The sequence below is a fragment of the Lemur catta genome, chromosome 5 (assembly GCF_020740605.2).
Source record: "Lemur catta isolate mLemCat1 chromosome 5, mLemCat1.pri, whole genome shotgun sequence".
In the NCBI taxonomy this organism is placed as follows: domain Eukaryota; kingdom Metazoa; phylum Chordata; class Mammalia; order Primates; family Lemuridae; genus Lemur; species Lemur catta.
The window spans coordinates 113,440,488-113,454,989 of NC_059132.1; the positions used below are offsets into that span (position 1 = coordinate 113,440,488).

At 42.6% G+C, this 14,502-nt stretch overlaps 1 protein-coding gene across 1 annotated transcript in view; it reads right to left on the reverse strand.

The window, feature by feature from the left end:
• The window catches only part of CPE (carboxypeptidase E), a 64,960-nt gene extending 60,519 nt beyond the window's left edge, over positions 1-4,441 (reverse strand). Inside the window, exon 1 of the mRNA XM_045552539.1 lies at positions 4,174-4,441. Within this exon, the coding sequence (XP_045408495.1) occupies positions 4,174-4,441 (268 nt within the window). The remainder of the gene's footprint in view (positions 1-4,173) is intronic.
• Positions 4,442-14,502: the final 10,061 nt, after the last annotated feature.

Below are 14,502 nucleotides of genomic sequence, written 5' to 3' on the forward strand. Positions count from 1 at the left end.
TTCAGAGGGAAGGGAGAGGAGAGGAATAAGTCCAAAATAATCATTACAGCCTTCGAGAGAGAAAAATCCATGCTCTAAAGAATGTTTTTGAGATAGCATTTCAGCTGTAAGTCAGATTTACTTCCCAAAAGCAATCTTGAACTATATATAAAAGAAATAGTGTTTCAAATAAACAAATCTTAACTCGCGGTTCACTCTGGGAGGCGTGGTCTGGGAACGCGATTCCATCGCTCAGACACAATGAAGGTTTCTTTCATGAACACTGTGTTTCAGTATGGATACGCATGCCTAGGAAAACATGCGTCTGGCTTTGAACACATGGGTCCCTATGTGTGGAAATAAGAAAAAAGTATAAAATATAAGTAAAAGGAAAGGAAAGTGAGGAAAATGATCATGCCTGGCAGGTATCACATCCAGTGGGGATTTATCCCAGCGCCTGGAATCAGCCCCTGGCCCCGTCTAAGCACAGTCTTCACCCGGTCCCCAAGCTGGTGGCAAGCACAAACCCTCAGTACAGCGGGAACCCATCAGGGTCTGGACTCAGGGTATAAGGAGACGTGACCCATGTCAGGACCCTCTGTGGTCCTGCTGCTTGAAGCTGGCTGATACCCACAACCCTCCTCCCACGGATTTTTGCAGATCTCCGAAGTGACACAAAATGACGACTGAGACCCAACATTCAGCTGGGCAAGAACCAAGCTGATTCCTATGGGGGTGTAGATGGTCCTTGCTGACCAAGTCGAAATGGAATTTTCTTTCTTTTGTAATGAATTCAATGTTGAACATCTGATTGAATCAATTCAGGAGAAAAATTCAAGTGCAGCCCCCAGCCTGCACCAACCGGTATAAGATCACTTCTTTCTGCTCAGGAAGAGGCTGGGTGTGTCAACAAACTTCTCCGTACGTAAACCGCTAATCTAACCAAGTACGCCTCTAACTGGCTTTACCACTGGGAAGTGCTGTACAGGAACATACTGTTTCGTTTTGCTGGAGTTCTTCTATTATGATAACTAAACCCTTAGAAATTAGCTACATTGTTTTTGAAGTTCAGGAAAAGAATCTAAATTAAGAAAACTAATTAACAAACTTGGCACCTCTCTCTTGCTGGAAAATAAAATGGGCGTGAGCAACTTCATCCAAGTTTGAGTCAAGTAAATGAATTTAAGTTAAATATTATTTTCTAAAGCTGAATCAGAATGTTATTTCAAACAAAAGGGCTAAAATAATTAAGACAGTTAGTTGCCCTTTTCCAAAAGCAGGGGCTCTGTAAAGATGCATCTATATGAGCTGCTTTGGAATATGTAGATTTCCATAATCTACACTTGTCCTCCATTCATCACTAACCCAATCCCCAGTTTTCTTTCCTGAGTCCCCCACATGTCCTCACACTGTCCTTCAAGCTCCAGACTCTCGTGTCCTCTGCGGGCCGGGGCTGCTCCCCAGTGTGTCACTGAGCAACACACAGACACCAGGTCCACATGGAGAGGCAGGTGCTCAAAAAACACTGAATGAGCACATTTCTGTCTCACAATAGTAGGGAGATTCCTTTTTAATTAAAAAAATTTGATCCAAAAGCAATTTGAAGGTCACTTAAGAATGGTGGACATTTTCCTTTATCCAAACTTCCTGTGAATTCACACAAGTACTGTCAAACTTATGTACTGACCAGACCTCTGATTTATGAGCTTTCTGAAAGTGTCTAACCTACTTGCCGCTCATAAGAGGTGGTGGAAGGAAAATCACCCTTACAGGTTTTTTTACTGTTGGTTCATAATAGCTTATTTCTATTTTTAAAAATACAATGGATATAAACATTCTATATTCTACTAGTAAGGAATACCATGGGCTTAAAGTCTCCTTCATTTAACAAGAAATTGTAAAGCTCACATTGTACATTTTTGAGACTGTTTTTGTTAGATGAACTAAGTCTACATGTTTTGTGTGTATGAGGAATAAAACATTTTATATTAAAACACTGTTATCCAGCTATTGACTGATTCTTTTTTCCACAATATTAATATATATTGAATTTTTTCCATAATATATATTACTCCATAATGTATATTCAGGCCTGCTGTGTGCCAAATCTGAGCTGGATGCTGGAGAAAAAGTCCCTACATCATAGAGCTCACAATCTAAAACAGGGATTGCAAATCTTCATGAGCTATACATTCCAAATATTGAAGCAAAAGAATCACTGTTTTCATTTTTTTTTTTTTTTTGAGACACAGTGTCACTCTGTTGCCTGGGCTAGAGTGAGTGCCGTGGCGTCAGCCTAGCTCACAGCAACCTCAAACTCCTGGGCTCAAGCGATCCTCCTGCCTCTGCCTCCCAAGTAGCTGGGACTACAGGCATGCACCACCAGGCCTGGCTAATTTTTCTCTATATATATATTTTTAGCTGTCTATATAATTTCTTTCTATTTTTAGTAGAGACAGGTCTTGTTCTTGCTCAGGCTGGTCTGGAACTCCTGAACTCAATCTGCCCACCTCGGCCTCCTGGAGTGCTGAGATTACAGGCGTGAGCCACCACCATTGTTTTCATTTTCAAAAGCATATCACATTCTAACAGTAACATCACTTTATCATTTTGTTTCCAAATTTGAAACAAGATAACAAAAAGTTAAACATTAGCTTTCACGTAATCTCTTTGAAGTAACAATGTATCAAACTGAGGACCAATCTACAAAAAGTAGATAACAAAGGTTCTAAGTAAGTAGCAGCAGGATAATCACAAATATTTACATTAGTTTTAACTATGCCTGGGATGTCTTGGCCTCACTTATTTGATTTAGCTGAAAATAAGTTGTTCATTTTACATTTTTCTTTATCTTCAGAAAATAGCATGAACTAATTTTCAGAATTTCTTATTCTACATGCTGTATCCTACTAGAGTACCTTATATTAAATGTTTTCTGGGATCTGATTTTGGGGTTTTGAAAGCAAATTTATGCAAACCTTTTTTCTTATATTATTTGAAGGTAAGAAATATTTCCTGAAGATTTATTCTTGATCAACCCATATATATACATTGAAAATCAAAATGTCTATTGACCACTTATTTTAATCCTTTCTCAGCTCCGTCCCTATGTATCATTACAGAACTCTTCTGGCCCTTCCTTGAGAATTTTTAGCCTATTTTTCTTGCTTCCTTTGTCATTAAAAAAAATAAACATTGCATGCTGATATTACTAGCCCGGCTTACTCAGCACCTGATTATCAGAAGACCAGGCCTAAATCATTTCCAAACAGCTGAACGTAATGAAAAAAGCCCCTAGAACGTTTTTAAAACACCTTTTTATTAATACTAAATGCATCACATTTAACATGAATTACGATGTGCCTTGACATACTCATAAGGAAGATGCATACCACGGCTATTTGGGAATATCAGTTGGAATAAACACCAGGTGACAAACTATTCATCTTACCTGGTTAAAAGCAGGCAAAATGGAATTGTCCTTTCTCCTTAGAAAGACCACGTGCAGTTTCAAAATAGGAACGCTTGTCAGAGCCCACTTTTCAGCCCTGGTAGGAGGACCTGCGAGTCCACACAGACCACCGCCCCGGACCGACAGCACCTCAAGGTCCCGAGCACCCACCCACCCCCAATCCTGAGAGCACCTCAACGTCCCCGAGAGCACCCCAATCCCGAGCCCCTCAACGTCCCCGAGCACCCCAATCCCGAGCCCCTCAACGTCCCCGAGCACCCCAATCCCGAGCACCTCAACGTCCCCGAGCACACCACCCCCCCCCCGAGCGCACCACCCGCGCACGTCCAGGCGGAGATGCGCGCGCGGAACCTGCGGGACCCAAGGAGCCGGTCCTGGGAATTAGGAACCCTAACAGACGACTCTGCCTTGTCCTCTAAGCCCCTCCTTCTGCACTTCATCCTTGTACCCGCTGAGCAAGGAGGGCCGACGCCCCCAGACCTCCCCGGGGGCTGACAGTTATTCCCTCGGGAGTTTCCTGCCGCAAACTGAGCGCGCGGCCCCCGCAACCCCCAGCCCACACCCGCGGGAGACGTCTCGGGACGGCCCCGGCCTCCCGCAGCCCCTGGGTCGGGTCCTCCCCACCTCCCGCCTCCCCTGCCTCCCGCCCCAGACACCGCACCGGGGGCTCCCCAGCCCCCGTCCCGCGCCCCCGGGGCCCCAGGGCGGGCGCGGCGCCTCACCTGGCTCGTGGACACCTGGGTTGTCGGACAGCTCGAGCACCAGCAGCTCCCGGCCCTCGGCGCTGCGCCCGGCCGTGTAGACCCTGCTGATGGCGGTGCACTGCAGCCACACGGACACCAGCGCCTCGCGCAGCTCGGGGTAGCGGTGGTACTCGAAGGACAGGCCGTCCCCGCGCCGGCGCCGCGCGCCCGCCTCGGCGCCCACGAGCCCCGCGCAGGCGGCCAGTGCGCCCAGCGCCAGCAGCGCCCGGGCCCCGCGCCCGGCCATGGCCCGCCGCCTCCCGCCGGCTCCGCACCGGTGTGCCCGCGACCGCGCCGGGGACCGCAGGCTCCGCACCGCCCGCGCCGGGGACCGCGCCGGGGACCGCAGGCCCCGCACCAGACCGCACCGGGGACCGCGCCAGGGAACCGCTGCGGGGCGGCGCCGCGCAGGACTCGCAGGCTCGGAACCGCCGGAGCCAATGGCGCCCGCAGCGCGCAGGTGAGGCGACAGCCGGGGTCTGGCTCGGAGCGGCGCTGACGTCGAGAGACCCGTGACCCACCCACGACGCTGCATATGCAGAAATATTCCCGGATGGTTAGCGGAGCCTTTTAAAGGGACATGGATTCCAAGCCCATCGGTGTCCATCCTGCACCAAAACTGGAGGCTATTCCAGGGAAAAGGGACAAGGGAGGCGCCGCTCGCCTTCCGCTCCGCATCCGCCGCCCAGACGCGGCCCAGGGGCGGGTTTCGCTCACTGCAGAGTCTGGCTAGAAATCAGAACACCGGGCCCTGTTATTAAGAAGTTTAAGAGAATAGAAATGCTTTCTAGCAATTTGCAGACACTGTCTTTAATTATATTTGTGCACATTCCTGGATTCTTCCTGGAAAAAGAAAAGTACAGAAAAAAACCCAGATAGGAATGTCTGGCTGTGCGCGCACCGGCCTCCTCTGTCACGCGCGGAGACAGCCACGCGCAACGACTGCGGCTTCGCCAAAGGGTGTAGTTGGGCACTGAGATTAAACCCTGTTCCAGAAAGGAAACTGGTGGTGATAAGGGACACCTCCATTCCTTTCGCAAAGCTATTATAAAAATATAAAATTATTGCAGCTTCAAGTGCCCCGCCCGTAGCCAGGATTTATATTCCTGCAGCCGATGTTGCCCTGAGGAGGCTGTTGGATCTGAGGACAGCACGAATCTAAATACATAATCCACTGGGTGTTGCAGCCAAGCGGGAAACTGGACACCACGTGGGTAATTTTTCATGTTAGACTTTTTTTTCTAAACTTGCTCCTTCTCCACCTGTTTAACAATGCATTGCACAGAATAAGAACTTTCACCTGGAAAAGGATCCAGATATTTAGATGATTTTACTGCATCAAAACTGAAAGCACAGACACGGTTGGCAAGGAGAGGGTGGCTGCAACCTCCCTGACTGTCTACACTTCCCCCAGCAGCACGGATCTTCTTTGGGGGAAGCTGCCAGTGTAGACATGCCGCTCAGTAGAGTTGATGTGGGTCCAGCCATTTTCCTCCTCAGTGTAGGTAGAGCTGGGAACTGTATATTTTCCACTATGACCAGTCTGTGTTTGATTACATGGTCCAGAAGTTTGAAACCAGAGTTATAATTATATTTCTAAAATCATGCCCAAAACAGCAACCTTGGAAACATAGGGGAAAAAAATAGAGTAGCTAAAACCAATAACTTCAGAAGTAGGAGGTTAAGAGTTTCATGTTGGTAATTTAAAGTAACCACACTAATTTGTGGCTAGGTGGGGCATATTGACTAGTAACTACACATGTAAACAACATGTTTCTCATTGACGTCCTGTGTTGCTCCTCAGCTGCCTCTTTCAAGAAAGGGCAAATTTTCTATTTTCCCCAAAATGTCAATTTTATGGGGTTTTTAAAATATTTTTTAATGGGTAGAATCATACCTGCTATGTGGTCTCATTTGAGGGGTCTCTTTACAGCTTAGATGTTTGTTTCCCTAATCTATAAAATGAAAAGTTTGGATTATATTATCTATTCTGTAACGTTTGAGTGCAACAGAGTATCTGGAAAGTTTACAAAATGTGCACATTCTCAGGCCCCTACCAATTCATTAGGTCTGAGGTGGGTTTCCCGTATTAACGAGCTTCTAGGTTTCAACAAGAAAAGCAGTTGTTTCTAATTTTAATGTTTGATTGACAAACACACTTTGAGAAGTAACATCCTGTAAGTTCTCTAAGGTCTCTTCCAGATCTAAAATGCTACGTTCTGGAAGTTCTCTGTTGGAAGCAAATTCCCACTCATCTGGTAAATGGTAGCACTCCTCATGAATTACTGGGCGTGCTACATACACCAAGGCATCCGTTTGAAGGAACTAAAACTTGGTCTTCAAATGTCTGGGCTGTTTTAGGTGCAGGTCAGCTGTTACTTGTTGTTTGTGGCTTCACAGGCAATTATGCAAAAGGTTGTACCCATTCTGTCTGCTGGATAAAAAACCTTGCATGCCAAATCTTTAATGTGTTTGCGTGCCCATAGTTAAATTTAGTCTGCAACCTCCATTTTAAATTATGTGCACATATGCACACACAAGAGAGAAAGAGAGCTTTTTTTTTTAATGTCACTTCTGGACATTTATATGAGCATATTTAAACTCCCCAAACCCTCACTTCCTGCTTCACCTTCATTATCTTCAAATTCCTTCTTGTACCAATAAACTTTTGTTCCCTTCCTCCAAAGCCCGTTCTAAAATTCATCTCCATAAACATCCTGCGAATGCATAGCTCTGTGCACATCCAGTCGTGTGCTGGTAAATGTTCAACACTCAGCTCTCGGTGGAGGGGAGCAGGCGGGGGGGAGGCTGGTTTAGAATGTTTGCTGACTTCCATGGTGTAAATGCTCCCACAGTGGCTGATTTCCAGTCACCCATGTGGCATCACTGAGGCAGCGTCAGGGAGAGATGGGCAGTAGCGTGATGATGGGCACAAACTCTTGACACTCCTCTCTTTTAGGAGGTGAAACTTAGTTTCCTTCCATCTGAGGACTTAGCGAGTCGTTTAAATGAACATCACACAGCAAAAGTGATGGGATTTGTCACCCAAAATTAGGTTATAAAAGGACTGCAGCTTCCATCTCAATTATTCCCTCATGCTTGCGTGCTCTCCTGCTCGCTCGCGCTCTTCCTCCCAGCGGCCGTCCATCACTAGTTCTGGGGCAGTTGGGGGCCACGTTGTGGGGAGGCTCCCAGAGCAAGAAACTTCGGCATCTGACAAAGAACCTGGAAGAAACTGACATACTCAGTCCGTTGGCCAGTGAAGAACTGAGACCTGTCAACAACCATGCAAGTGGGCTATGAAGCAGACCCTCAGCATGGACTGGCCTTGAAAGGACTCCATCTCTGACGTCTGACGTCCCCGAGGTTTACTGCAGCCTCGTCAGACTCGGAGCCAGAGCCACCCAGCTAATTAGCTCCCGGTTTCCTGACCCACAGCAGCAGGTACATGGTAAACGTTTGTTGTCTTAAGCTGTGAGTTTGCGTGATTTGTTATACAGCTATAGATAACTGATACATACGGCATCTCTCCTATACACATACAGTAGACATAAATAACCCCAAGATCATAGAGGATAGAATGATATCAGCAAGATGACAGAATAGGAAGTCCCAGCTCTCATTCTTCCACAGAAACATAGACTGGACAATGATATAAGTAACAAAAATAACTTTGTAAGAAGCCCAGAATCAAGAAGTTTCAGTACCCCAGACAAACCCAAAAGCAAGATTAGCTACACTGAAACAGACAGGAAGAGTTATGTCGCTTCACCTGCTGGCACAGCTCAGCATCAAGAGGGATTGCCACTCCTCCCTGGGGTGGATTGGGGAGGGTAGGGAGTGGGGCAAGCATCCCACATTTCTAGCCCTTCAGTACATTCCCCAAGTGGCTGGTGTCTGTCTTGCCTCTCACAAAATGCTAAAAGAAGTAGAATAGCCCAGATGCCTGGGAGAGCTCAGAGGATGGGCGCATTTCTATGGCTGGCCAGGCTCTCAGAGACTTGAAGACATCATAGAGCTGAGGCCTCCCCTCCAGGTAGAAGGAGGAGTGGATCATAACTCGAATGCCCCTACCCTTTCACTGGGCTTCCTGAAGAGCTGCTTCTCTCTCACCTCCCAGGGAGCATTGATGGAACTTATATAGAAACCAGAGGGAGCAAGAGATTACTGGCACTGACTTAAAAAAAAAAAAAGACTGGATGCCTGGGGTCAGGAGCTAGGAGCAAAGGCCCAGAAACTCCACCTCAGATAACTGGCAAAGATTTTTCTCAATCAAAGCCAGTTCATAAAGACTGGAGAGGGAGTTGTTTTTTCAAATGCATAGACACCAATGCAAAGCTACAAGGAACACAAAGAATCAGGATGACAAAGCACAGTCAAAAGAACGAAAACAACAAAATTCCACTAGCCAACCCCAAAGAAATGGAGATCTCTAAATTATCTTATGAAGAATTCACAATGATCATCTTAAAGAAGCTCAGCAAGTTACAATGGAATACAGAGAGACAACTAAACAAAATCAGGAAAACAATATATAAACAAAACAAAAATATTAGAAAGAAACAGAAACAATAGAGAAGAACCAAAAAGAAATACTGGAGTTGAAGAACACATAACTGAAGTAAGAAATGCGCCATAGGGGTTCAGCAGCAGATTTGATCAAGCAAAAGAAAGAATCATTGAACTCAAAGATAGGTCATGTGAAACTACCCAATCAGAACAGGAAAAAGAAAAAAGAGTGAAAAAAAGTGAAGAAAGTCTAAGGGAATTATCAGACACCATCAACCAAACAAATATGTGTATTATGGGCATCCAGGAAGAGAAAGAGAGAAAGGGGCAACAAAAGCTTACTTAAAGATGAAATGGCTGAAAACTCTCTACATCTGGGAAGGGAAATGCACATCCAGATTCATGAAGCTCAAGGGATTCTAAGTAGGATAAATCCTAACAAGTGTACACTGAGACACATTATCATCAAATTGTCAAAAGCCAAAGACAAACACATCGTGAAAGCAGCAAGGGAAAAGCCACTCATCACAGACAAGGGAACGTCCATAAGACTATTAAGTAGATCTCTCAGCAGAAACCTTGTAGGCCAGAAGGAAGTGGGATGATTTATTTAAAGTGCTAGGGGTAAAAAAACCTGCCAACTAAGAATACTTTACTGGCCAAACTGTCTTTTAGAAATGAAGGGCAGAGGGAGATTTTTTCCCAGACAACAAACGCTGAGGGAGTTCATCACCACTAGAACTTCCTTATAGGAAATGCTAACTTGTCAACTTCACGTTGACAGGAAAGGAGGCTGAACAGCCACATGAAAGCATATGAAAGTGAACAACTCGACGTGTGTGCAGGGGGTTAAAACGTAGAGTTTTGTGTGCAATTAAAGTTAGGTTGCCATCAGCTTAAAACAGACTATCATAAGATGTTTTGTGTAAACATCATGGGAACCATAAGAAAATACCTCAAGTACATACACCAAAGAAAGGAATCAAAGCGTGTCACTACAAAAAGATCAACGAAACACAAAGGAAGACAGCAAGAGAAGAAAAGGGGGACAAAAGAGCTGCAAAACGGAAAGCAATTAACAAAATGTCAACAGTAAATCCTTACCTCTCAATAATTTAAGTGTAAATATAAATGGATTAACTATCCAACAGATAGGCGTAGAGTGGTTGAATGGATAAAAACAAGATCTAACTCTATGCTGTGTGCAAGAGACACACTGTAGAATCAAAGACACACATAGGCTGAAAGTGAGGGATAAAAAAGGACGTCCCATGCAAATGACAACCAAAACACAGCAAGGATGACTAAAATCACATCAGACAGAATAGACTTCGAGTCAAAAATTGCCACAAGAGACAAAGGAGGTCATTATTTAATGATAAAAATGACAATTCATCAAGAAGGTATAACAATTATAAATATCTGTGCTCCCAACATCAGAGCACCAAAATATATAAAACAAACCTTGACAGATCTGAAAGAGAAATAGCAACACAATAAAAATAGGAGATTTCATATTCTACATTCACCAATGGATATAACTTTCAGACAGAAAATTAGTACAGAAATAGCAGAGTAGAACAACACTACAGAGCAAGTGGACCTGGCAGACATACACAAAACATTCCACCAAACAGCAGCAGAATATTTATTCTTCTCCCAGAGCATCCTCAAGAATAGATCACATGTCAGGTCACAAGTCTCAACAAATTTAAGACTGAAATTATACCAAGTATCTTTTCCAACCACAGTGGAATGAAAATAGAAATCAGTAACAGAAGGTTAAACTAGAGATTAACAACTGTATGACAGTTAAACAACACACTATTAACCAACCATTGGGTCAAAGAAGAAATCAAAAGGGAAATTAGAAAATATCTTGAGACAAGTGAAAACACAACATACCAAAACTCACGGGTGCAGCGGAAGCAGCACCAAGAGGGAAATTCATAGCAAAGTGAAGCACACTCACATTGAGAAAGAGGAGGCCAGGCAGCGGCTCAGGCCTGTAATCCTGGCCCCGTGGGAGGCTCCTTCCCACACCCGGGACTCCCAGAATGAGTGCAGCTGAGCAGTTTCTGCCCTTGACAGAGACCAGAGGATTCTTCTCTGAAGAAACTGAACCCCAGCCCACACAAGACAGACTTGCGAAGTTTGAGAAGATCGGCGGTTTGCTGCCTGATCATTTAAAATGGTTTCACGGCCGGGCGTGGTAGCTAATGCCTGTCATCCTAGCACTCTGGGAGGCTGAGGCGGGACGATCGCTTGAGCTCAGGAGTTCGAGACCAGCCTGAGGAAGAGCGAGACCCTGCCTCTACCATAAATAGAAATTAGCCAAACAACTAAAATTAGAAAATATCACCGGGTGTGGTGGCGCATGCCTGTAGTCCCAGCTGCTGGGAGGCTGAGGCTGCAGGATCGCCTGAGCCCAGGAGTCTGAGGTTGCTGTGAGTGAGGCTGACACCATGGCACTGTAGCCCGGGTGACAGAGCGAGACTCTGTCTCCAAAATAAATAAAAAAATAGGCCGGGCACGGTGGCTCACGCCTGTAATCCTAGCACTCTGGGAGGCCAAGGCGGGTGGATCGCATGAGCTCAGGAGTTCGAGACCAGCCTGAGCAAGAGTGAGACCCCGTTTCTACTAAAAAATAGAAAGAAATTATCTGGTCAACTAAAAAATATATATAGAAAAAATCAGCTGGGCATGGTGGCGCATGCCTGTAGTCCCAGCTACTGGGGAGGCTGAGGCAGTAGGATCGCTTGAGCCCAGGAATTTGAGGTTGCTGTGACCCCGGGCAACAAAGGGAGACTCTGTCTAAATGAATGAATGAATGAATGAATGGATAACTGAATGGATAAATGAATGAATGGATAAATGAATGAGTAAATAAATGAATAAATGAATGAATGAATAAATGCATGAATGAATGAATGAATAAAACAATAAATAAATGCATGAATGAATAAATAAACAACTGAACAAATGAATAAATGAATGAATAAATGAATATATAAATAAATAAAAAATGAATAAATAAACGAACGAATGAATTCATGAATAAATAAACGAATGAATGAATGCATAAATGAATGAATGAATGAATGCGTGAATAAATGAATAAATAAATAAATAAATGGATGCATAAATGCATAAATAAATGAATGAATGAATACATGCATGAATAAATGAATGAGTGAATAAATGCATGAATGGATCAATAAATGAAGGCACGAATAAATAAATGAAGGCACGAATAAATAAATGAAGGCACGAATAAATAAATGAATAAATGCATGAATGAAAACATGAATAAATGCATGCATGAATAAATGCATAAACAAATAAATGTATAAATGAATAAATGAATAATTACATAAATGCATAAATGAATAAATGCATGAATGCATAAATGAATAAATGCATGAATGCATAAATGAATGAATGCATAAATGAATGAATGCATGAATGCATAAATGAATGAATGCATAAATGAATAAATGCATAAATGAATAAATGCGTAAATAAATGAATAAATGCGTAAATAAATGAATAAATGCGTAAATGAATAAATGCATAAATAAATAGATGAATGAATGCATAAATACATAAATCAATAAATGCGTAAATGAATGAATGAATAGGTAGATAAATAAATAGATAGATAGATAAATAAATAAATAGATAGATAGATGCATAAATAAATAAATGCGTGAATGAATGAATAAATGCATGGATAAATAAATGAGTAAATGCATAAATAAATGAATGAATAAATGCATAAATGAATGAATAAATGAATGACTGCATGAATGAATGAATAAATAAATAAATGCATAAATAAATAGATGAATAAATGCGTAAATGAATGAATAGATGCATAAATAAATGAATGAATGTGTGAATGAATGAATAAATGCATAGATAAAGAAATGAATAAATGCATAAATGAATGAATTAATGAATGAATAAATGCATAGATGACTGAATAAATGAATGAATAAACACATAAATAAATAAATGAACAAATGAATGAATGAATAAATGAATGCATAAATAAATGAATGCATGAATGAATAAAACAATGAATAGATAAATGGATGAATAAATACATGCATGAATAAAATTCATGAATAAATAAATAAATAAATGCATAGATGCATGAATGAATGAATGCATGAATAAATAAATGCATGAATGAATGATTGAATGAATAAATGAATGCATGCATGAATAAATGAATGAATACATACATGAATAGATGAATGAATGAATAGATGAATAAATAAATGAATGAACGAACAAATGAATAAACGAATAAATGAATGAATGGCTGAATGAATAAATGGATGGATGAATGAATGGATGAATGACCAAATGAATAAATAAATGAATTAATAAATGAATAAATAAATGAATTAATAAATGAATGAATAACTTTACGGTGGCCCCATGGTGACTTCACGTAAGAATGTCAGCATTTGACAGTCACTGCCAGAAAGAGCATTCGCCAGACCGGGGGTCACCACTCTTGTGCGTATTGGCTGAAAAATTCTGCTCTTCTGCAAGAATGGATGAGGAGCCAAGCCCTTTTGTTTTGTTCTGTTGTTTTTACAGCCCAGCAGCACAGGCACGCAGGACCCAGGCTCCGTGGAGGAACTCGGACACCCCTCTCCGTCCGTGCAGACACAGCAGTTAAACGTGGAATTGTGAAGCCCCGGCTGTCACCTAAGAGCATGAGAACTGAGAGTTGGGGTAAGAGCCTCTTGTTAAATATGCACGGAACCAGTCTTGTCCAAAGGTCTAAATTTCTTTAGACAAATATGTAGAAAAGAGCAATATACTAGTTAATGGTGTCATTATAATTCTAAGCATACTCTACATGTATTCATTTTTAATTACAGTATTAACTGTAAACTTTCAACCTATTATTTTGGTAAAACCCAAAATGGACAATCCGAGGAATGAAGAATACCTCTTGTCACTTATTTTATAGAGAGCTCTGCATGGTGTTTTTGTATTTCAGTCTTCAATGTTGGCGTGGATGCAGAGACAGGAACACTCATACACTGCTGGTGGGACTGCAAACTAGGGCAACCTGTGTGGAAACTAATATGGAGATACCTCAAAGATCTACAAGTAGAACTACCATTTGATCCAGCAATTCCATTACTGGGCATCTACCCAAAGGAACAAAAGACATTCTATAAAAAAGACATCTGCACTCGAACGTTTATAGCAGCACAAGTCACAATTGCAAAGATGTGGAAACAACCCAAGTGCCCATCAATACGAGTGGATTAATAAAACGTGGTCTACGTATACCATGGAGTTCTACTCAGCCACAAAAGACAATGGTGATCTAGCATCTCTTGTATTATCCTGGATAGAGCTGGAACCCATTCTACTAAGTGAAGTATCACAAGAATGGACAAACAAGCACCACATGTACTCACCAGCAAATTGGTATTAACTGATCAACACTTTAAGTGCACATATAGTAATAACATTCATCAGATGTCACACAGGTGGAAGGGGGCGGAGGGGACGGGTGTATTCACACCTAACGGGTGTGGTGTGCACTATTGGGGGATGGACACGCTCGAAGCTTTGACTCATGTGGGGCAAGGCAGTATATGTAACCTAAACATTTGTACCCCTATAATATGCTGAAATAAAAAAAAAAAATTTAGCTCTATTCCTCCATCTGTACAGAAAATATATATTTCCTGAGCAAAGCAAAGAGCTACTTCAATATCTGCCATTTTACTAGGTCAATAGGATTTCCCCACAATACATAAG